At 32.1% G+C, this 23,580-nt stretch overlaps 2 protein-coding genes across 3 annotated transcripts in view; one reads left to right on the top strand and one right to left on the bottom strand.

Moving 5' to 3' along the window:
- The window catches only part of LOC148629734 (nucleoprotein TPR-like), a 56,935-nt gene extending 38,990 nt beyond the window's left edge, over positions 1-17,945 (top strand). Inside the window, exons 52-63 of one of the 2 annotated variants that reach the window (XM_088556287.1) lie at positions 317-358; positions 5,337-5,447; positions 5,743-5,907; positions 6,576-6,684; positions 7,031-7,197; positions 9,465-9,559; positions 10,727-10,812; positions 12,415-12,510; positions 12,799-12,904; positions 13,623-13,684; positions 15,177-15,278; positions 16,895-17,945. In XM_088556287.1, coding sequence (XP_088412413.1) covers positions 317-358; positions 5,337-5,447; positions 5,743-5,907; positions 6,576-6,684; positions 7,031-7,197; positions 9,465-9,559; positions 10,727-10,812; positions 12,415-12,510; positions 12,799-12,904; positions 13,623-13,684; positions 15,177-15,278; positions 16,895-17,136 — 1,383 coding nt within the window. In that variant the 3' untranslated portion in view covers positions 17,137-17,945. The remainder of the gene's footprint in view (positions 1-316; positions 359-5,336; positions 5,448-5,742; positions 5,908-6,575; positions 6,685-7,030; positions 7,198-9,464; positions 9,560-10,726; positions 10,813-12,414; positions 12,511-12,798; positions 12,905-13,622; positions 13,685-15,176; positions 15,279-16,894) is intronic. The other variant, XM_088556294.1, reaches the window with a different exon arrangement.
- Positions 17,946-18,981: 1,036 nt separating this feature from the next.
- Positions 18,982-23,115, bottom strand: LOC148629733 (tektin-2-like). Its single transcript, XM_088556263.1, has 6 exons — positions 22,959-23,115; positions 21,353-21,773; positions 20,710-20,924; positions 20,202-20,424; positions 19,812-20,035; positions 18,982-19,586 (listed from the first exon to the last, which is right to left on the bottom strand). Exons 2-6 carry the CDS (start codon positions 21,764-21,766, stop codon positions 19,394-19,396), a joined length of 1,269 nt encoding a protein of 422 aa, XP_088412389.1. The 5' UTR covers positions 21,767-21,773; positions 22,959-23,115; the 3' UTR covers positions 18,982-19,393.
- Positions 23,116-23,580: the final 465 nt, after the last annotated feature.

Genomic DNA, 23,580 nt, shown 5'->3' with positions numbered 1-23,580 from the left:
GTTGTATCATGCTGCACTTGGCAAAGCTATTGAATACATACACAAACGTTTTAGATGTCCATGTATACATGAATTTGTCATTCTGTCCAAATATTGATTACATCTCATTCAAGCAGAGATATGATTTTTCCTTGGATTTGCAGATTTCCACTTTAACAAATCTATATTCTATATTTACTGTACATTGTTTTATTTTACTATTTATTTACTTTTGATTTTACTAATTTCTCCTTCCCTGTTGTTCGTTCTGTCAAAGAAATAAGCATGAAATCAGTACCTGTTAAGATCAAATTATTCTGTATGTTTAACTATTTAGGTCTTCCCAGAGGAGGCTTTAGAAGAGGAAGAAGATAGAGATGTAAGAACATTTTTTTTATTGTTTTGTTTTTATATTACTCATAAACATAAACACTAACTAACAGCTAGCTAAGTCTAGTTAAAACAAATCAAATTCTGAAGAACCTTGATATAAATGTCAGGAAAACTATGACCAACACCCTCTCAGAGTTTTTTTTCCTAAACTTTAAAAGCCTCTGAAGAATAATATACATGTAGTTCACTTAAAGCCTAACCACACTATTGTTTATGCGCATTGTATGGTGCAATCTACTATATCGTCAATTTGTGACGTCGCTTTTTGTGCAAATTCATGATTTATTTCCCTTTGACAATGGAAGCAATATGACGTCAAGATTCAAGGGCTGCTTTGGAAAATCATCCGTAAATGTCAAACGTCTGTCCATGTGTCCATCTGTCCTACATAACTCATGACTACAATTTCACAATGGATTCCGAGGAAACTTATACCAAATGTTACTAATACTTAGACTTTGAAAAAAAAATGAAAATGATAATCAGCTTTGTCAGATAGTTTTATTGGGAGTTATGCAAATTTGATTATCAAACATTTTAGCAAGGGTTTAGGTTGGAGATATGGAATAATGTTCTTTTCTTGGAACATGTGAGCTAGTTTTCCTAATCCCGACAAGTTGTTGAACTGAGGAATATTAAAGATAGTCCTGTATTATTGGAAATAAAACATTGATTTGCCCTGTTCAGTTACTGAGGTAAAAATGTAGAAAAAGTTTCACGCGGAGTGTCTAATCCAGGTGCAGACTCAGAGAGGCGAATACGGCAAATGCTACTCCCTTGAAATTGAGCATATTTTTGAAAATCATGATTTTTTACAAATTCTATTTCCATAAATATTCTTGCTTCGCTTCCCTCGATCTTTAAATGTTTTTAATAGCCCACTTGAATTATCGATCTCATGCATATGATTGATTTACATCCATTTCGAAAAAAAAATCTATGCAGTTTTAGGGAAGGTACATCGGGAAAGTAATATAACCTTACAACCACAATGTATGTTTACCAACAAGGATGGCCTGCCAATTCATTTTCTTCAAAATCAAAATGGATGATCTAAATTCTTTATTGCAGGATAGGGGGGTCATGTTTCTTATAATTTCAAAAGGTGGGTGATGAATTTCTCCCTCCTTTGCAAGGGAGTTTGTTCTCCTCCTTAATCAAAATAAGGTAAGAAATGGGAATAGGATATGCCATTAAAATAAAAGGGATTCCTGCATCTACTTAGGGAGCAAGCATTTGATTTTTGTGGTAGACTAGAATCAAATTTTCTGCCCTGCCCTATTTTTAGGAAAACTTTTTTCTTCAACATAGTACACCGAAATATTTGTTTAATGTAAACGAAAAATATTAAGACAATAATAGTTCCTGCCTTTTTGTGTCTTGAAAATTTCAATCCTGCATTTTTATTCCAAATCTGATACTAAGTACACCACAAGAAGATACAAAGTTGTACAAGTACATATGGTAGGTGCACTCTCTTACACGTAAAAATACTTCAAATGCGGCTGTTGTGCGATATTTTTTTCCTTTTGTTCAGTAAAAATATTACTACTAACTGTTGATACGCTCCACGTACATTTGTAAATGTTGAACTTTAGATCCTGATAAGTCATTTGCTATTGAAGTATTATGAATAAACATTGTGGTAAATGTAACTTAAAATATGAACACGAATGATAACATGTTCACACGAACAAACACGGTTATGCAACCAGAATAGTTTTATATATATATCGGCTTTTGCCCAATCTTCTGTTCTCTCCAGTCATAATTTTTTTTGTCTTTCGATTATTTCTTCACTGTCAAGTTTTTGTATTGCTATTTTTATCAATTTAGATCGAAGATCAGAATTAATATAGCAGTCACCAGAGCCTTTAGATTTGTAAAGCCTGTTAGCATCTGAAATTATTTTGTACTACCGCAGGAAAATAGTTCCAAATTTCAATTGCAAATAGGTCCACTTGATAGGTATTTCTAATTTTTCATATTTAATTCTGTGCTATTCATGCCAATATACAAACCCAAAAACAACTTTTACTGTGAACTAAATGTGATGATTAAATTTGTTTGTATTAATAGCGATCCAATTAAAAAATAGTTGACCTGTAGCAGGCATTATCCTTTTGCACCAATTGGATATAAAATCGCAGTTAAATTGCGCCAAAAAATATTTTTCCGTTTAATCCTTTTCCGCCAAATACAAATAAGGAAATTAAATATCAAAGAAGTAAAAATCTAAAGTAAAATGATCATAAAATAAAGAAAATGAATTAGAAATGAATTAAAGAAAAGAAACATAAAAATACATTTAAAAAATGTATCCTGAATAAAAACAAAATATAAATTATTTATCGTAATTATTTTTTTTATTTTCATTTTAATTTGATTGTAATCATTTGTTTTTCAATTTTCAACATTAAATTTTAAAATTAACAAAACACAAAGGAGAAATAACTGGATAACTTATATGTAAATGGTTTAATAGTTCTTCTATTTCATAATGGATTAAGTATTGCTCGTCTGTCCGTCTGTCGCTAACATGTCCCATAGCTGATAAAAAAAGAAGGCCATATTCACTGGTTTACGGATGTAACTTTGTAATGCAGTCATTTAGATTGACTTAAATATAAGGTAAACAGCCAATTATAAAGAGATATTTAAAAAATGATGAATAATATACAATAACCACACCATGCATCTAGTGTAGCACAAATGTAAATTAACTTGTATTCTGGGGCAAAAGGATCATTAATTTATTGGTGCAATTTAACTATGAAAATCAAAGAGTAAACTGGTGCAAAAGGAGTACTAGTGCAAAAGAGTTGTGATGCAAGAGGCCTCAATTTTGGCTCAAAAGGAAAACGCCCTCTCTAACATCACCATTACCAGTTTATTTCTATGCATTTACCAGGATAAACAAGTCGTTCTTTATTTTATGTTCAATATGTCGCCTACAAATACAATACTCTTAGACGCATAATAAACCATTTGATGTTTAGCTAGAAATAAAAACCCTGTGAGATTATAAATAGTCATCGCTCAGAGAAATGAAAAAGAGCAATGCTGAGTGTCGATTGGAAAGGTTGTCTTTCAGAAATTTCATGCAGGGCCTGGCAGATACATATACTAGTATTTGCAAAAATGGGGCATTGGTTCTGATCAAGAAACTTATATAAAGAAAGATGTTTCAGGGGCAGGCAAGGATTACACTCCCTGTTCCAGTCTAATATTTGTCGCTCATTTGTTTGCTAAACTTTTAACAAAAAGGTAACATAACCCCCCGAAACCACCCAGACTTACCACCCACTGTATTGTGTATTTTTATTACGGTTATTGCCTCATGACATCGGAAGCCTGTAGGTGACAAATAAAAATGAAACTTTGCTTATAGATGATGGCATAGGAATTTCAATAATGCATTTCTAAGGAATGGTGTTAGTCTCTGGTCTTGTGATATTGCTTTTTGTAGTAATAAATCTATTTGGCTATTTGGCCATGTGTTATAATGATAGAGCTGTAGTGCTTCAGGGCCTTAGAAGTGCATGGCAAGTGTTGCCTGCACCAGACATAATTGTTGAAATTGTATTCAAGACTTTGTTGTTTATGTTAATGTGCGTGTCTCTAGAACTAGGTACCCAGAAACTAAGCGCTTTTATATGACACACAGGTGTCTGTGCGATAACTTGTAGGACTAGAGCTATATAGTTTAACTACTGGGAAATGTAGCTAGTTGAGAGGGGCATGTATCTAAGGGTATGGTTTATTTCAATGATTGTGACTTAAGATTGAATAATTTAACAGACAGTTTCGACCTGAAGATCTTTAAATTGAATTTTGAATTGAAAATTTAGAAACTGGGGAAGGCAAATAATTCATCTAGATGTTCCATGTAAACCATCATCAAACCTGAATATTTCGCAATCTGGTGCACTGCATCCTATGATGCATAGTGAATTTTGTTGTGTGTTTATTAAATATCCTTTGTAATCAGAATGGTGAATTTAAAAATAAAACAGAGTTCAATATTAACCATTTACAACAATAAAGATACATTTGAATTTGATTCCTGTACTTTCCTTTTTTCCCCTGTCTTTTCTCATATTTTTGCAATTTGATTGATGATTATTTGAGAGGTAAAAATTCAAGCGATTGATATAAATTGATTCAGTACATGAGTACTTTGATGATATTCTATTTCTTTTTTCTGTTTGTAAAGACGTCCTGTCACTGACTATGACGTAATATCATCCAACATTACATTTGAAGTAGGAAATGTCCAGTGACCAAACTAAATCATGCAGAAATGGTACACAAATATGACTAACTTTCTTATTTGATCGGTGACCCCCACTTTTTAAAGAGTTTGTATCATCAGCTAATGGATACCTTTTCATACCGCAAGTTAGAAAAAAATCTTAACATGAGAAGTATTTCAGGTTACTGTGAATATGGTTCAAAAGTTAGTTTTTCTTTTGGCAGGAAACAATAAAATGTTCTTTTTAAGCAGATAAAACTCAGTGTATTTTGTTTTTTATATTTTATGACTGAAGTAGAGACAATTTTCAATCTACTGGTGTATGGCATGTGTCATTTGTAAAAATATTTGCAAGATCAGAGACGTCTGAATTGAATTCAGAAAATGACAATGACTCCAGATTTTATGAATTTTTGGACTGCTATATCTTTATTAAAAGCATGGTGACCTATATCTTTCAGAAGCTTATTTTGACGCCTTTATACTTGAGACCATTCCATTAAAATTTCATGAAATTCCTAACGTCAGAACTGGTTAGTGTGATTTGTCTTTAAAAAAATCTATTGCATTAAACAGTTAATAGGGAATTAAGCCCAAGAAGCAAAATAGAAATGGACCCAGACTTCTTATCAGTCCTTTTATTAAAAACTATGGAGTAGTACTGTTAAAGCACACTGAAAATAAAATGATCTCCCTTTCATCCATCCAGGAATCACAACCTCTTCCATCTACATCAGAGGTCCCTGTTGAGGGTACAGAGGAGGAGATTGAGGAGGAAGACGATGGAGTTATAATATTAGACGTAGACAATGATGAATCTGTAAGTTGGTTCAGAATGATTTCTTTTCAAATAGTATCCAGTTGTGCTAGTTAAGGAACTCACTGTTAATTGGACACTATTTATAGGTTTTGTCAATTCCTGTGATTTAAAACCAAATGATCATCATGTTTGAGGACCACAAAATGCCATCATATGCATGCATGCATGCATATAAAGGCCTTTATTTTACACATAGTGTCTGTGGTATAGGGTGTTATACTGGAATACACAGACATGCCGTTGAGAGTGATATACATGTATATATATATTATTGTGGTGTTCTGGTATGTTATAGGGTGAGGGAGATCAGGATCAGGAGTACGAGGAGGGAGATGATGATGGAGAGGAAGAAGAGGAAGCTGATGAAGAAGATGATGATGACATCTATGAAGATATGGATGACTTTAATAATGAGGGACAAGAAGGTGATGATGCAGGCCCAGAAGAGGAATATCATGGGGTTAGTAAGGGAGTAGAAACTGATATATTGCTTTACTTGAAATTTTTATGGAAGCTTTATTTTCACTTTTTTAAGAATTGTAACATGAAAATTAAACTGTCATGAATATTTTCTTCGAAGAACATTATGATATGATTTGAGGAACAATTTTGAAATTTATAACTATGCAAAAATAGATTGATAGCATAAACTACTGAAAAAGGTGAATAGAAATTTTTTAGTTTACTGTATGTAATCTTGGACTTTATTAAGAAAAAAATCTGGTTTTGAAAATAAGATTTTATTCATACTAAAAACTACTTAACCAAACTCTTATTTGTCATGCTTCTGAGATGATTATTTTATCAAGCATGTTCTATTATCTTGTTAGGTTTTTATGAAGTTATATCTCTATATAGTTAAATCTCCCACAATACACAATAAGTTATATGAATCATAACGTGAAAGAACTCACCCTGTCCTTCCATGTTTTGTATAAAAGCAGCTTAATCTTAACTGTTCATTGGATTTTAATGAAAAGTTGTATACAGATTTAGTATCATATACTAAATGTGCTTGAAACATAGTAACTAAAATAAATGTTCCATTTTATGACTGATATATGTACATGTTTTACACATATATACACATATGAAGTCTCTTTTAAATGCTATGCTAACTTTTTGTAGGAAGGTGATATGGAAGAAGAAGGATACCCAGCTGACCAGGAGGATATGCAGGATGACCAACAGGGAGAAGGAGACGATGATGACGATGATGACGCTGTTGTTATTATAGGTTTGTACATGCAGCTTCTTCACTAGCTTCATGCTGTTGTTGTGGAAGTGTATAACTTGGTTAAGTTTTCAGACACTAACGTGAGAGAAAAATATCCATTAAACAGCAGACAATATACAATGCTATTATGAACACACACAACATTTAAAATAAAACTATGAAGTTAAACAGTAGACAATATACAATGCTATTATGAACACACGACATTTAAAATAAAACTATGAAGTTACTTGTAGTTTGCTATTTATTTAAAAAAATGATACCTCTTGTCTTAATTGAACAACTTCCTGATCTAAAAGTTTGGTATGTTTTAAAAGACTGGACAGAAATTACTTTGTATTAACAGAAAGTGATGAAGAAGAATCAGGAATGGATGCCCAAGAAGAGGAATCTCAGCCCACTACCCAGACCACAACAGCCTCTGTTCAGCCTGTTGTAGTACAGCAGTCAGCACAACCAATTGAGAGACAGATCTCTGTAACACGAACACACCTGACTCCTTTTGTTATTGGGGTATATATCAAGTAGCTTAAATGATGCGTCAAGTTTGGTCATACTAGATGAAATAAATTATTCTTGATGCTTGGGTGTACAGTACCATGCCAATAGTCAGTCCTATTTTAATTTCCCCCATACAATCTATACAAAATTACTTTTTTTAAAAAAAAAGAACAGTGAAGTCATTTCACAACTGATTTTAAATTGCTATTCATATTATGAAAGAAAAATATCTAGAGAATAAAATGTTATTTGGTTTTAAGTTTTTATTGCAAAGTTCCCAACCACTAGTTTATGAATGAAAAGGAAAATTATGGAGTCACAATTTACCTACAAAAGTAAGTAAATTTTTATGTCATTTTTTTCTACTAAGTTTAACTTATTGTTATTGTCATTTTATTCAATTTTCAACCCAAATACACATATAAACTTTTGTTTTTATCTCTCTGTTGATTAAACTTTCATCAAGATTTATGCTAGGACAGCTTCAAAATATTTTTTTTTAAATGTAATTATACCCTCTGCAAACAAAGTTTGGGGAGGTATATAGGAATCACCCCGTCTGTCTGTCCAACCTCCGGTCCTTCCACCCATCCGACCACATTTCTTGTTAGTGCAACTCCTCCTAAACCACTCAAGGGCTTTTGAGGAAATTTTATAGAAAGGTTGGGGATTACTTGTAAATGTACATGAAGGAATATAGTTCCTTTTAGATGATTACAAAGGTAGATAATCAGTCTTAAGGGTTTTACATGTTAAAACCTCGTCAGCACAACTCTTCCTTGAATGGTCCAGCGATTATGATGAAACTTTAATGAAAGATTGATGTGTAGATATACATGAAGGAATATAGTAACTGTCGAATGACTCAAAAGGTAGATAAATCGCACTAAAGGGTTACCTAGGTGCTTCAGGGATCTTGATGAAATTTTGTAGGAAGGGTGGTATGTAGATTTGCATGACAGAGCTTCTGTTGGAAGATTCCTAAGGGAGATAATTGAAATAATGGGTTATATATTTTGATTTCATATTTGAAGCGGGGAGTATTCTCTTTGTTAGCTTGCACAGTATTTCTAGTTATATATAGATTCTGTGAGGAATTTTAGAAATGGGACTCTCTAATGGAAAGGTGCTCTAGTAAGTAGAAAGAATTAACCAATACTTAGTGAACTGGCATACATATACCCCCTGTTCTGTTCTTTAGAAACTATATGTTCTCTAACCTAAGAATTATACAGTTTAATGTGAATATTGTCCACAAACTCTTTCTTGCTCGATGAGATTTTTAATCAAAATGTTTAGCTAACCTTGCCAAAGGCCATGTGAGCTATTGCCATCACTTGGCATCCATCATCATAGTCATTAACAATTTTTTCAAAACTCTTCTCCTCTGACACTACTTGACAAATTGGAACCAAACTTGGTCTGAATATTCCTTGGGGTATCCTGCATAGAACTTATGTTGGGATTTTTTATCCGTCGAAAAACATGGCCACTGTTACAAAAAATAGAATGTAAGGGTCAGACTGTAGTTTTTCGTATATTTCTCCAAAATCATTAGGTTGAGCTGGATTCAGGCTCGGGTAAAAGTATTCAGCATGATGAGATCTATCTGATGTCAAATTTTCATTTTAATCTGTTAAGCCATGTTAGAGTTATTATCCTTTTTCAACGTTTTTTTGCTATTTTGAATGTTATTTCCATCAAAATTTTTTCCTCTAACATTACCTGACATATTGGAACCAAACTTGGTATGAATGTTCCTTGGGGTATCCTCCTTTAATCTATTTTTGGGATTTTTTATCCATTGAAAAACATAGCCACCATTACTAAAAATAGTACGTAGGGATCAGACCCTGACAGTAGTTGTTTGCATATATCTCAAAAAATGTTAGGTTTAGCTGAATTCTTTCAATTGCTGAAATGATCTTCATTATAAGGCCTACAAAAGTTGCCAGCAATAAAAGTTGTCAGACAACTCTTTGTAAGAGTTATTGCCTTTTTTTTTTTTTTTACAGTTTTCAGCCAATATCATGAAAACTATGGTAAATAAAAAGAAACTTCCAATTGTTGAAATTATCCTTATGATAAATCTTACCAAAGTCTTCTTGAGTCAATATTGTTGGACAACTTCTTGGTAAATTTATTGTCCTTGAAAGGCAAAAATTAACCAGCGATTCAGGCTCCTGGAAGCCTTATGTTTCAAAGTACATGTTTGTTTAAAAATTGGTCAGGAAATAAGGTAGTTCACACTTTTAAATTTTGCCTTCTATGAATTCTAGAGCCAAGGGTATGAAGATGGAGAAGATGGGATTGTGCCGAGTACTCCTACATTGTATATACCTAACAGAGGGGATGGTTTTGCTGAAGCTATCAAGTAAGTAATAAATATCATGGGAAAGGAATGTACCCAACAGTGGGGATGGTTTAGATGAAGCTATCAAGTAAGTAATAAATATCATGCGAAAGGAATGTACCCAACAGTTGGGATGGTTTAGCTGAAGCTATCAAGTAAGTAATAAATATCATGCGAAAGGAATGTACCCAACAGTGGGGATGGTTTAGCTGAAGCTATCAAGTAAGTAATAAATATCATGCAAAAAGAATGAACCCAACAGTGGGAATGGTTTAGCTGAAGCTATCAAGTAAGTAATATACAACATGGGAAAGGAATGTACCCAACGGTGGGGATGGTTTTAGCTGAAGCTATCAAGTAATAAATATCATGGGAAAAGAATGAGTTCTTCTGTATGTTAGTTGTAATAAACATTAAAAAACTGTATTTTAGTTTTTTTCTAAAGAAATGTTGTAACAACACCAAAATAATAAAAAAAAAAAAAAATTAAATTAGAATTCCATATAAAAGCATAAAGAGTAATGTATGTACATTTATAGGATTTGCTTTGGTTTCCCAAATTCAGAGAGTATGCTCTTATTGTGTGATTAAAGTTTTTCTTCAGGAGAGATGACGAAACTTTGCTCTAGCCAATTCACACTAGAAAGGCAGAAAAATAAGTAGTAATAGTTACTTTGAATTTTGACACTGACAATATTGTGAGGAATATCTTGAAGAGTGCATGAGTGCGAGTTCTAGATATTCCATTTAATAGTGTCAGTATTAAAATTTAAAGTTACTATTGTTCTGTTTATTGGTAATCCAATTTTTGCTTTTTTAATCATATTATATGTGTATCTAGTTTTTGAAATATTTATGTAGTGCAAAAAAGTAGTAACTGGCTACACCCTGCTGGTATGTGACCTCATTTTCAGTCATAACTTAGAAAATCTGATGAGGTCACAATCACTACCTGTGCTATGGTGGATTTTACAGATATATTGTTATGTGTGTGAGAGATAGAAAAATATCTGTCAACAGGATCAAAAGTACAGATTACCGATAATAATTGTATATTTGGTGTTATTTATAAGAGAGAAAAAAAATCTTTAGATTTTATTTTGTTTAGCCTTTGTCTCTGTTGTAAAAGTGTAAGTAGAAACTTAGTAAGGATATTTTCACTATTTAACATTTTTTATTGACTTGTAGCTCTCCAATGGTTCAACAGAGATTCATCTTTGGCTTGTCATCAGCAGAAAGTCAACCAGATTTAGCACAGTTAGAATCCCAAAGAGGTTTGTTAATTTCATTAGATCATTGCAAGTTAGGATGGTCACATATTGTGGAAGTATTATTGTTCGTTGGGTACCAATTTTCAAGGTTTTCATGGGTTTGGTAAACCACGAAATTTGGTTCCCAATGAAGAGGAAATTTTCCATTTGTTTGTATGATATAGTTCTCAAATCCACATAATCAAGAATCTATGAAATGGTCATTTTCCCCTAAACCACGAAAATTGGTACCCACAAATAAAAGTTCTTTCAGAGTACTGTGCATACTTGCCTGTAAGTCAGATTTTTGGAATTCTAGGAAGGGTTTCGACTTATAGACGATATCTCCACTATGAACTAAAATTTTCAGCTTGAAAATGTCAAAAACTTGATAATTGAAATGAGCGTGACACCAACATTGGACAACTAGACTAGCGCCGTTTACTATTTAGTACCCCAATGTTAAATTGTAAACGTCAGTTTTAGGAGGTCTATCTTCATCTTCTACCTTATACACTAAAATTTATTGCAGTAAAAGAATATTTACTGCTTAGTCTTTATTTTGCCACAATACTGATTTTTTTTTATCTCCCACTCATCCATTTTGTGTATTGATTTTTACCTGTGTACACTCATATAGCCAAAAACCCAAAGGTGTAATAGACATGACCCAATAACATACCATAATTCATGACAAAAGTAATTGATATTATAGTTGGTAATCACAATTCTTTTCATGTATTTCTTTTTCTTTAAGGTAAAACCTCTTAACTTACTGACATATCTTCAAATGAGTTGTTAGAGTATCATAAAACTTTCTGTTTTATTCTTTGTTGTTCACTATATTTATGATTTAAATTTGGGTTATTGGTTATACCAGAATTAGAATGAATGAGAAAATGGCTGTATCAAAACTATCCACATGGCTTTTGTAAGAATTTAATTACTTGCTACTATAAAAACAACTCTGGCTTGAAATTATTCATTTCAATATTTATTGAAGTTATCAAAACAAACAGGTATACTTGTTGTAATTAAGGGTAAGGAATTTTAGTGACACAGCTTTCAGAAATCAGTCCAACTTATAAGTGGGTCAAGGCTAAGTTCCTGAAATTTTTGGGCTGTAGAGGGGGACTAACTTATCAGCGGATCAACTTATACTTGAGTATATATGGTACTTAAAATATATTGATAGGAAAATCTTTCAAACTAAAAACAGACATCCATAAAACAAGAAACAACCAATCATTCTTATGATTTAGATGTCTTATTCATTACCTTTTCATCTTTAAGCTAAGTTTGCTTTGTATCACCAATACTATAATAGTCGTTTTATTTGTGGGAAATTTTTGTTTGTCCAAATGTAGTTTCTGGAAATTTGTATTCGTAGATTTCTTTTACCAATCTTAATTTTGAATAGAAATTATGCATCTCAGCTGGCATTGATATTCACTATAAGACTGAATCGCAAATGTCTGAAATATTGATGTTTCATACAGAATAATGCACATGTCCTACTTTTTATGTTACAAAATGTACTTGTATATATTATGAATATCTGCACCTTAAGAGTCCTTGATTGGTTTAAGTATTGTATTTCATAGTAAGTGAATTTTGATTCCTCAGCTTCTGGTATGGATGATACACGTATGGATCTTTCTCAGCTACAAGACAGTGGTGGAAGAAGTGTTCCCAGTACTCCACTCAGAACCACTGCCCCAGGTGGGTTTATAGTGCTGCTCAGATGAGACATGTAGACATAGAAGTGCAGGGCATTATATTTTATATTCCAAAGAAGATATATATTTTAGTCTAAAATCATCTCTTATGTCAGTTGTCCATGATAAGAAAACCATTGAGTTTTGACAACTGCAAACATCATGGTAATATGTTTGATAGCCTATTTTTAAAACAATTTTAAGTTTTCAATACTATATTGAGGAGGCTTATTTTTTTGCATAGTTATTTTGTTCATTTAGGTGATTGATGAACAATTTTGTTTCATTCCAGTTTCCATCAGTGAATCAGCTTTGGCTGTAGCTAGTCAGCCTGTAATAGAAACCTCAGCGCCTCAAGTCTCTGAGGATACAATCTCTGAGGAGGTCCCACAGTCAGGGTAAGTTAATCCAATAGTGCTAAAATGGTAATCACTCATCATTTTAACTGGCTGTTAACAAGGAATAAAAACCTTTAATATCACTTTGTTGAGGCTATAAAATGTTAAAAAAAAAAAATAGAAAAAACTCCTCTCTTTCATTAGGTTTTCAGGAAAGAAGGGCATGTAAGTCAAGAAATTAAATTTGATTATTATACCTCAGTATTTATTTTCTGTAGTAAATCAAGTATAACACATCATTCATATTTGGTATGTGGCTGTAACACTATATAACCATAATAACTTTTTTTGAAACCATGAAAATTGATACATTGTATTTGCGAATATGTTCCATTTACAGAATCCACAAAAATTATTTTTTTACAGTAATTACACTTTTACCGTTAATGCAGGGAACAATAAATTTATTACCCCTCAATACCAACTATTATCTTTGCATTGCCTTAGGTAATAGTTGGTACCTCAGTGTGATAAATTTACTGCCCCCCCCTCAATGATCATTCAATTAATGTATGTTATGAATTAATCAAACAGTGTCAACAGTATATTAAAGTTTTGAATATGTTTTGTAGAAGGGAGTCATTTTCAATCAGATTTCAAGCTCATGTATTTTTCAGGTTGATATTAAATAAAGGACTTCTAAAAATCTCCTGTCTAATAAATATAATTTTTATTGGAAATTATAAAATACCTCATCTGAGGTTAATTTTCTCTGTAGAGCAATAGAGGAACAAACTGAACAGGAACCTACAGATTCTGGCAGTGTACCAACATCACAAGGTTTGTACAATTCTAAGGCTACAAAAATATTTTATACCCCATTCAATGATTGAGTGGTATATTGGAATCACCTTGTGGTCCATCTGTCATTCCACCTGTCCAGACTTTATCGCAATTGTATCTGCTCTTGATGTGTTGCTTTAAATAATTTTTGCATACATTGAGTGATTTAGGTTGCCTTTTTATATTGACTTCCTGTTTTGTGGGACTTTGCCATTTTTCAATATATATACAGTATATATTTACAGAGGTGTTTACATTTACGATTTCGCCGTAATTTGTACGAATATTGGCCGAAAAATACTATTTATGATTTGTACTGTTGAAACTACAGTTCCCTGATGTTAAAATCATAAATTTGTTTCTTCATTAAATTTAAGATTTAAACAAGATCTATAGAGCGCTTGAATGAAATGGTTAATTGTTATAGTGTCAAGTGCTTAGAAGACTTGATCAGAAAAGGAAGCATGGCTTCCAAGTGAAAGGGGGATTTGATTATGTTACTTCTTATAACTGTTTAGTGTTTATTAAATTGTTCTTATTTGAAAATCTACATTAATTATAGAAAAATCATAGTTGAAGCTGTATTCAGACTTCTTTGTCATTGTTGACCATACTGAGGTTTCAAAAATAAATCATTTGGTTCAGGTTTCATGTTTTAACAGGTTTTGCTATGGAAATATAGATTTCGTCTTAGAAGATAAGTACAGCAGAGATGCTTGAACAAAACAATTATTTTTTAAACATAAAAGGCTTATATTAAATTAAGTGAAGTAAACAAGTGCATTATATGCATAAATGTACCCTTTGTTTTGGAATATATGAAAATTTCAAAAAACTACTGAAAACATGGCAAAACTACTGACTACTTGTTATGGGAACTACTGAGGTCACTGATATGGGGTAAACAGGTCTGTATTTAGAATGATAGAAAAAAATTGTCACAGAAATCTTATTTCTCACTGGATGGGTTGATTTCAAATTTGATGAGCAATTTTATATAGATGGGGCATACATTTTAAGCAATTTTGGTTGTTCACAATTATTGTCTTCCTGTATGAGTGGGGGGTATACCTTGCATAAGATCACTACAACTTGACGTTTCTTCAGTAAGAAGGGAGGTAGTTTCTAGCATTTACTTAGTCTTTTCTATTAACATGTTTATATGTTTTTGTGTATTCTGTATCTATGGTGTTATTCAAACTGAATGTTCATTTCTTTGAGCATAGCAGAACATGTAACTTTTTCAGGAATTACCTTTTTTTCATTTCACCAGTTTACATTAATTCATAACTAATATTGGATTTCTTTCAATATTTCAGAACTATATTTAAAAGAATCTATCATTTACCAGAAATTTTGCTTTAATTTTGAAACCTTAACAAAAAACCTCAATTGAGTATCATTTTTTAAGTAAGTAGACCTGTAAGGTATATTGTTGACAACCACTTTGGCATACTAATTAGATGTCTTGTTATTTTACAAACTTAAGATGAAACCGATGCTCAGCCAGGTCCATCATCAGAATCTACAGACCAGGAGGGAGGAGCCTCAGGTTCAAGAGAGGAGGTGCCAGATAAAACTGATGCTGCCGGTTGGTCTATTTTTCGTCAATATTTGCAAAAGCAGTTTTAAGCTTTCTTGGACAAAAGGGCCATGTGAGCTATTACCATCACTTGGCGTCCATCTTCATCTGTCATCGTTGTTATTTTTAACATTTTTTCAAAACTGAAACAACTGGGCAAATTTGAACCAAAACTCGGTGTGAATTTTCCTTACGGTATTCTGCACAGAACTGATGTGGTGATTTTTTATCCTTTGAAAAACATGACTGCCTTATATAAAAATTGAATATAGGGGTCAGACACAAGTATTTCACGTAAATATCCAAAACCGTTAGATTTAGCAAAAATCTAACGTGTAAAAGTGTTAAGCATGATGAGATCTATCGGTGATCTGATTTTGTTTAAATCTGTTAAGCCATGTTGGATTTATTTGCTGCTATTTCTTTTTAAAATCTTCTCTTCAGACACTACCAGACCCATTGGAGCCAGACTTTGTATGACTGTTCCTTTAGGGTGTTCTGCATAAAACTGATGTGGTCTGTCAAAAAACATTGCAGCTGTTACTAAAAATAGAACGTAGAGGACAGACAGAAGTTTTTTTTGCATATATCTCCAAAACTTAAATATGATAAAGGGTAAAATGTTCAGCATGATGAGATCTATCCATGGTGAAATTTGCATGTAAATATATGTAGCCATATTGCCCTTCCTCAACATCTTTTTGCTATTTTAATGGTAGTACTTTTAAAAAATCTGTCCTCAAAAACTAATGGACAGAATTTAATGAAAATTTACAGAGTTATTCCTTTGGAATGAGCATAAGGAATTTTTATCCAAGAAAAAATATGGTCACTTCTACAAAAATAGAATGTTACTTATTGAACCAGGTGAGCGATTCAGGCTCTTTAAGAGCATCCAGTTTTAAGTTGCCCTTCTGATGACTTCTGATTAATAAGAAAGTAATGACTTGACAGTCATGATGCCCCTAATTGCCAGTGTCAAGGTAATCAGACACAAGCTGAGACTGAATAAGATTAATCAGACATTACTTTTTCTAATCCAGATTTACCGATATAATTCTTTTTATTTTGTATATTTACTTTCATTTTCGCCAATTTCCACTTTGAAGAAAGTTAAAAAAAGTTTTTGGTTTTTTTTAACACACAAATTTTATTAATCCACAAAACTGGGATTTGTGTCCTCTTCTTCTGCAAATTAAAAACCTTATTATTAATTATCATGACAAATAAATTAATTTCTCCTCTTAACCAAAATAAAAAATCAAGTTATAAAGATATAGTACTATTTCAATGATAGTCCTATGTAAAAAGGTGTACCTAAAACACCAGTGAGGCTTATGTGTGAAATACATGCTAAGCAAAATTTCCCTAAAGAATGGGCTCTGTGTAGTTAAAACCAATGCCCTTTTTTTTTCATCCAATAAATATGACAGTGGTTGGTATCACAAAAAATGGTAGGTATAAAATTAGTCATAAGTTGTGATACATGTATCATGTTTTACAAAAAATTTTACTTTTTTTTAAATGACTGTTTGTGAAATCAACCACTAGTCTAATTTTAGGAGAATTAGACAAAGCTCTTTTTTTAAACACTTTGAGTCAAGGTGTTTTGTGTGTTTTTACAGGAAAACCCAAGATAGAACCAATTGTTTGGGAAACAGGTGCTCAAATAAAAACACAAACTGGTCACACTGGACAAGCATTTAGGTCACGACCACCAAGACGTGGACAACCTCCTTATCAAGGACATGCTCAACAAAGAGGGCGTGGTCAGTTCCAAAGAGGTAGAAGCCCTGTTGCAAGGACAACGAGAGGTGGTTCTAGAGGAAGTAGAGGAGGAATGTTTAGATCACCTAATATGTTCTAATTATAGGTCATTGCTTATTTGATCAGATTTTTAAATACAGCCTGTTTTAATTATGTGGGTTTGTTCATCATTGAAGATTGTTATGTTTTGTCTACCTTGTAGCATAATTGCTAAAATAATTGCCATTCAGTGTTTGTGTTTCTCAATACATGTACTGATATTTGTTTTATTTATACATGTCTTACCTTAATGTGCAATGGAGTAACAGGTTATAAATCATGTATTTTTCAATTTGTACCGGTATTAATTGTTGCACCTTGAAGATGTACAAATAGTGAAATTTATATTTCCTTTGAATGTGACTCTTGTAGAATACAATTAGAAGTGCTAATTGAAAACACAATAGAGTGCTACTATAGTTGTAAATCAGATAGTTTTCAACAGATATCCAGTCTGGCACCACAAATCTGGACAATCGAGAGCAATTTTTTGAAAGTTGAATTTATGTTTTCATAAAATATGTAGACATTGATAAGTTTTTGGTACCATGGAAGTTGAAAGTATTCTTAGACCATAGGTCAAGTTTTGTGGTGGTCAGTCCTTTTGTGAGATACAAGTACATGTATAATTTGAAATGACGAATGTTATGGTAGAGAATTGTACCTTTCTATCCTGACAACTATTGTTATAGTCTTTATTAAGAAAATGCATCTTGCATTTTTCAAGAATATTAATTAAAAAATGGTTGTTGAAATATTTTCTTGATTAGGTCATGTAATGATTTTCCATGAATCATTTTGACGGATGAATAAATGTAAAACAGGAATAGTGTATTTCTCATGTCCATACAGTAAAGAGTTTAAATGATACTTGTTATTTCCTTCTTTGTGCCACATTGCTACACAATATGGTATAATACAATCTACTGATTCAAAAACACCATTATTGTAAAATTGTCATTGGAGACTTAGCAGTACTGATAATGACAAAAAATATCTTCACAGTACCTATAACAACTTAAAATTTGTCTGACATTAACACCAGATATGTATATACTTGCTTAGTTATCAAAGATTTAAGTCTTTGGGTGATAAAATACACTTTTCAACATACCAGTAGTAATTAGAGCAACCTTAAGTTTTTGTCTTTAATATTATCTCATCTATTTTGCTTTCCTGTTTTGTCCTTTCACATTTGTGGGACTTTTTAAAAACAGAATAAAGGATGCACCAGTATTGTGCTTTAATGCATTTGTGAATTGAAATTAAAAGCAAAACAGATCAATAAAATTTGATCAATACCTTAATTTCAATGACAATCCAGGAATTCAGACAGAAAGAAAAAACAAAAACTTCAACTGAAAGTAAGAAGTTACTAGAGAAAGTCGATTTGGCTCAGGCAGACACCCATGCATTGCAAACTCAGCTATCCTCTTCACAAAATATTCTAATTGTAAAATATGTTCTGATGTCATAATTGATATGAGTATTGTGATGTCATAACTTCCGATTAATTTTACACATAAAAAGATTTCATAATTGACCACTGCTCCATAACTTGGCAATCTCAGATGCCCAACATTCCAAGTTAACTCCTGAATATCAAAAGCAAAATCCATCAGTGTATTCAGTGTTCATCACGAAGTGTTCAAGTTTGGAAAGATTTGGATGATAGGTGTAATATTTCTCATACAGAAACCAAACTTGTAATAACTTTTCTAACAAGGGAATAATTATCGTAGACTGGACAATGATTTCACCCAAAACGTTTGCATGTTTACATCATCCACACAATGCCATGACTCAATTGCATTTGTGTTTGTAAATTTTGGACAACTAGGCCCTGATTAGCAATAGTGTATTTTAGGTTAAGTCTTTGGAGGCACAGAAAAAAAGTTTCAATATCTAAGAGAAGAGACATTTAATTGATTTTTATATATGTACATTTATATATTATATTCTGAACTTTTCAGCACTCATAGGTTTTTCATTAGAAACTAATACATAAATATTCCTCATGATTTTAAGGTTTTATGTTCATAAAATATTTGACCCATCTTCACAAAAGTAGAGTAAACTTGTAAAAAATAAAAAATTAAAATAATCAGAAAGCAACTGAAAATGAAAGCAATGCATTCAACAATAAACCACACACATACAGTGAAAGACTATTGAACTTTTTAAGTGAAAAAAAAAATTCTTGATACATACATTAACAACACAATTCATGAACAAATAATGATAAAAGCAAAGTTCATGGGCAGAAATTTTGAATTATTGTCAATACTGTTAATAACAAGCATAAGCTTTTCCAATGTCTATGCAAGAACTGCTGACTTTTCTCTTTGCATTCCTGTAAGGGTTAAGTTCCTCTCTATCTCACTTTGTGGTTTTACCTGAAGTTTTTTGCGGACATCCATACACCTGTTATCCAAGTTGAGAGAGTTGATCTTCAAGGCCAAGTCATCATTAATTCTGTGAAGGTTGTTTTCCAAACCATCAAGGGCATGTCTGAAAAAAAATAAGAAAAATAAAATAATGACACTTCATTCAATGAAGATAAATGGATTCCAATTAGAACCATTTACTACAAATGTATAATAAAAAAAATTGATACTTATAGAGACTTAGAAATTCCAAAAAATAAAATAAAACTTTAAACCAGTGATATTTTTTTAAATTTTCAGATTAAATGTATGGTGTGTGTTCAAGTTATGATGAAAATTGAAGACATACTTTGCCTGTTTGCATTTTTCTTGCAATGCCCTCTTTGTAGCCTCAAGCTGTTTAACTTCATCAGTTAGACCATACTGAGGAGCATCTCTGCATAACTCAACATTTGGACGGTAGGTTCTGTTTTCAAGCCTTGTCTGAGCTAGTTTCATTGGAGCATCCTTAGCACGGATTTTCTCCTCAATACCACGGATATCATTCTCAAGTTCAGCAATTTCCTCTTCAGTCTGAAAGGGATAAATATATTTCCGTGTATTATACACTAGTCTAATTGAATGTTCTTATCCTTAACGTGACATTTCATCTTGAAAGATATCAGACAGGTTTAAATCAGTTTATATAGAAATCTTGACCATTCAAACAGGATTCCAAAAACAAAATATTTCTACATACGTTTTTCTTCTGCCATTCAAGTTCATCCTTAGCCCTCTCAAACTCATGAATTCTCCTTCTGTATGCATATTCTGTTGCAATTTTCTGAGCTTCAAGATCATTGGCAGTTTGTTGGAGGGTGTGGTGGATTGCTTCACGTAGACGGGTGGATGATTTCATTTCAGCTTCAGCACGCTCTTTGTTGTACCTGGAGAAATCTTCCCACTGTTGTGGTGTGGTGCTTCTGCAAGAGGTAATAACAGTGAAATAGCAATAAAAAATTAAACCTAGTAGGCTGGTATTATGATGTAAAGCAAGAACTAATTCAATCATAAATGAATGAATTTATCTTTATGATAAATCTTTTTTTTCTTCAAATTTTGGGGAATCCATATCTTTAAAATTAAATACTAAAGTACATGTATATGACAAAATTTAAGTCTTGAAGACGAGCAATTACGAAAATGATTTTATAATTGAAAAGTGACATGGTCCATAGAATGAACTTGAAGAATTTCATACAACTTACCCTTTTGGTACTCTGAGTGAATCTGGTTTGAAGCTGATATTTGATGATTTATCTGTTAGATTGTACTGGTCAATATCAATCCCAAGTGCAATATTTTTATCTTGCAGATCAGCCTGGATCTGTTGACGGGCCTCTTGAAGTAAACACAACTGTTCAAATGCATCACTTATTCTGTTCTGAAGAGCTTTCTTAATTCCATCAATTACTTCAACTTCCTACAAAAAGTTAAAAAAAATTATTTCATGTAACTTCTTATCAATAGTTTACCAGGCAAATTTATTAACTAATTACTTAGATCAATACTTGTAGGACCACAATCTCAGTGTTGTCAATGCATTAGTCATTTAACATTTCTGTGTATGAATTGCATTTACAACATAAATTAAGTATAATAGATAAGATTTTTATACCAAACCCATTCAACATGTAATGTTTGCAACTTATTTTTGTGATAAAAAATTACACACAAAAATACTTCACAAAGAAGAGATACCTTTTAAAAGTGACTTTTCTATTGTAACATAATTAATCAGTATGGCATAAGTTACATCATCTGTGAGATTAGAATATCTGCATAATTAATGACACATTCATATGTAAAAAGAATGTTTACATTGTGCAATCATTTTCTTAGGAAATTCACCTTGTGTAACTGGTTTTCAACTTCATCCTGCACCACATCAATGTGTTGTCTTCCTTCTCTTAATGTTAGACATTCAATAGCAACATCTGTTGGTAGATTTTTAGCTTCCAAAGAAATTTCAGTCAGTTCTTTTGCCTCTGACAAGTCAGCAATTTCTTTATCAATATCAGCCAATGTCTTTTCTAAAATTTCTTTCCACTGTCTGATATTATCAACTCTATCAGCTAATCTAACATTATTTGAATGTTGATCCCATTTTGTTTGGTTGTCAGTTTCATTCCTAAGAAATCGGCTCTCCTGACGAACTTGATTGGAAGCATCTCTCTGTCTTTCAGCATTTGTTGAAATTGTGTAGTTGTTTGTGAACCAATCTGGAGGTTGGAACCGAGTTGTCATTCGTAGCTCCGTTGCCATTTTTGTTCTGTAAATAGAAAATCCCAAGTACTTATTTAAAAGAGTATGTTTTGATATAGAAAGGCAAATTTAGTACTACTTATTAATAATCATGCCTTATTATTTATTTAAAATATGACACATTACTTCAAACATGTTTAGCATACTTTATTTTCTAGCAAAGACATTTTAACTTGTCAACCTGCAAAATAAGACATTTCAAATAAACAGAAATAAACCAGAAAAGTATATGGTAAAAACTCCAATATGCAGCAAAAACCACAAAATAGACAACAAATTCTTCCTTATGAAATATAGAAAGCATTTGCTTTTTGATAGAACAAATCTTGCAATAAAAATCCACAGTTATGCTGAAAATAACAACAAATATTGAAGATACATGTAGCATGGTTGACTGTACTACATGTAGAAGTTGATCATTTTGCATATATTTATTCTACAAAACTTATATTGGGATATCCATCAATAGACAAAATTGACTAGTCACTATACTGAGTGATAAGTCATGAAGTGCTATCACTTTAGTTCAGTCATTCTTTCAGGTCTGATGTGGCAAATTTAGACAGGTCTGGTAAATTTATGGTCATCACAATAATATTTATTTTGACCAAAATGAAACCATTCCTAATGAGTTTTAATGTTGTACATTACTAGTCAAAGAAACAAAAAGATGTAATTAGCTTTTTGTATGTTTCCATTACTGTAGGGTTATACATGTATGACCTTCATTGGAAAGCAATCTTAATAAATGGTAAACATACTAATTAACCAGGGTAACAGACCAAGACAATACTGTTTTGATATAAAATAAGTTTGTACATTTAAAGAAGTATCATTTTAATGAGAACCTTGTCAATCAATTAAAGTATGAAATATTTATTATGCCCTATAATACATGTAGAGCCACGAGATCTTCAAGGTAAATTTGGTCATACTGCCTAATAGTAATACATACACAAATTATCCGAAACACGTTTACTACAATAGGTAATATTCAAAGAAAAAAGAATTTCAGGGGAAAAAACCTTGTTTAGCATCACAAAGGATTCGATGACTGATTTTTTGTGTCAGTCGATTCACTGATACACAATGAACTCTAAGAATGTGGTGGAAATTGAATAAAACTCTGAAATAATTACATTCGGTGAGATAACATGGAGTATAAGGCATGTTTTGTGCTCTTCTTTCTTACCTTGAAGAAGCTACTTCTTATATATTGCACTCGGTTTTGTATTATGCTCTATTATGGTTCCAGTTTCTTGCCAATGCTGTGTTGTTGCTAACGAAACAACAAGATAGTCGACTGTTTGGAACAAAACGTTTAATTGGATCTATCATTTTCTTCTGTCCAATCAAAGTTGATTTAACATGTCCACATTAGTTTAAAGGTCAAGCTCCATAGTGACGTTGACGCAAAACGGAAAGAGCCGAGATCTAATGGGAGACAACTGTAAACAACTGGGGCACGTTATTCAACTATATAAGATAAGTCCAGAAAAGTCAACCAAATAATAAATAGGAGCTGGGCATTCTACTATTTCAAGTACTCAATCCACTGATCTAAATATATTGTTTATTATGATGTTTTATAGATCTTCGAATAATTTATGAATAACATAAGTAACGCTCGATGTTACAAGAGCGGAGCATGATGCCATTGATGGTAAGCTATCTAAAGATACAAAACGTGCAGAGAATATAACATCCTAAAACCTCCTCCCACAAATTATAAAACATTAAAAATTCTAACTCTGACCAATGGCTAACTTTCTTAAGTTCAATCGAACCAAAATATTTACTTGCCAAAAACAATT

Source organism: Perna viridis, chromosome 1 (genome assembly GCF_037379345.1).
Source record: "Perna viridis isolate PV_CMFRI_1.1 ecotype Kerala chromosome 1, ASM3737934v1, whole genome shotgun sequence".
In the NCBI taxonomy this organism is placed as follows: domain Eukaryota; kingdom Metazoa; phylum Mollusca; class Bivalvia; order Mytilida; family Mytilidae; genus Perna; species Perna viridis.
This window is presented reverse-complemented; position numbering and strand designations above follow the sequence as displayed.